Source organism: Pteropus vampyrus, unplaced genomic scaffold (assembly GCF_000151845.1).
Source record: "Pteropus vampyrus isolate Shadow unplaced genomic scaffold, Pvam_2.0 Scaffold65, whole genome shotgun sequence".
NCBI classification, from domain to species: domain Eukaryota; kingdom Metazoa; phylum Chordata; class Mammalia; order Chiroptera; family Pteropodidae; genus Pteropus; species Pteropus vampyrus.
In genome coordinates, this window is record NW_011888846.1 from 2,390,143 (window position 1) to 2,390,754 (window position 612).

Genomic DNA, 612 nt, shown 5'->3' on the forward strand with positions numbered 1-612 from the left:
GGAGTGAGGGGAGCGAGAGCTGGCCAGAGGAATGTCCCGACAGAAACACGGGCACATCCGCCAACTCTACCTGCCAGGCCCCGCCTCTGGGCCGGGGGACCGAGCCCTGCCTCGGGCCTCAGTGGACTCAATGGCTCAGTCCTGGTGGACTGTCCACTGTGGGCAAGAAAAGCCAAAGAAACGAAGCCAGTCCTGTGGCATGGTGGAGGGGTCACCCGCGGGCCCCCACTGCTCCTGCTGGGACAGTGGCTGGTGTGTGTGGGGGCTGGGGGTGAGGGGTCACACGTCTGTACTAATAGCCCTTGGATTGGTGAAGGCCTCACGCCCAGAGCCAGGCCACGTCACCGGGTAACCCTGCGGTGCTGCCAACTGCAGGGACAGGGGTCCCCCCTCCTTGTAGTGCGAGGGAGCGAAGGACAGCCTCTCGCCTCCACCCCCGTTGGGCACCATGTCGGCCGTCCGTATGTAGAAGGGGGAGCTGTATGGGGAGCAGGCGGTGCAGGGGCGGGCTGCCACCCCGCACGGCTGGCCGCAGGGCTCGCTGGTGAGAGGTGCCAGGCCGCCTCTGCCGTCCCGGGCTTGGGAGCTGCAGGCATTGCAGGGGGGCCCTCC

The 612-nt window shown here is 67.5% G+C and overlaps 1 protein-coding gene across 1 annotated transcript in view; it reads right to left on the reverse strand.

Annotated features, from left to right (window-relative positions):
• Window positions 1–279: 279 nt before the first annotated feature.
• The window catches only part of FAM163A (family with sequence similarity 163 member A), a 6,216-nt gene continuing 5,883 nt past the window's right edge, over window positions 280–612 (reverse strand). The window contains exon 2 of the mRNA XM_023531225.1: window positions 280–608. Within this exon, the coding sequence (XP_023386993.1) occupies window positions 280–608 (329 nt within the window). The remainder of the gene's footprint in view (window positions 609–612) is intronic.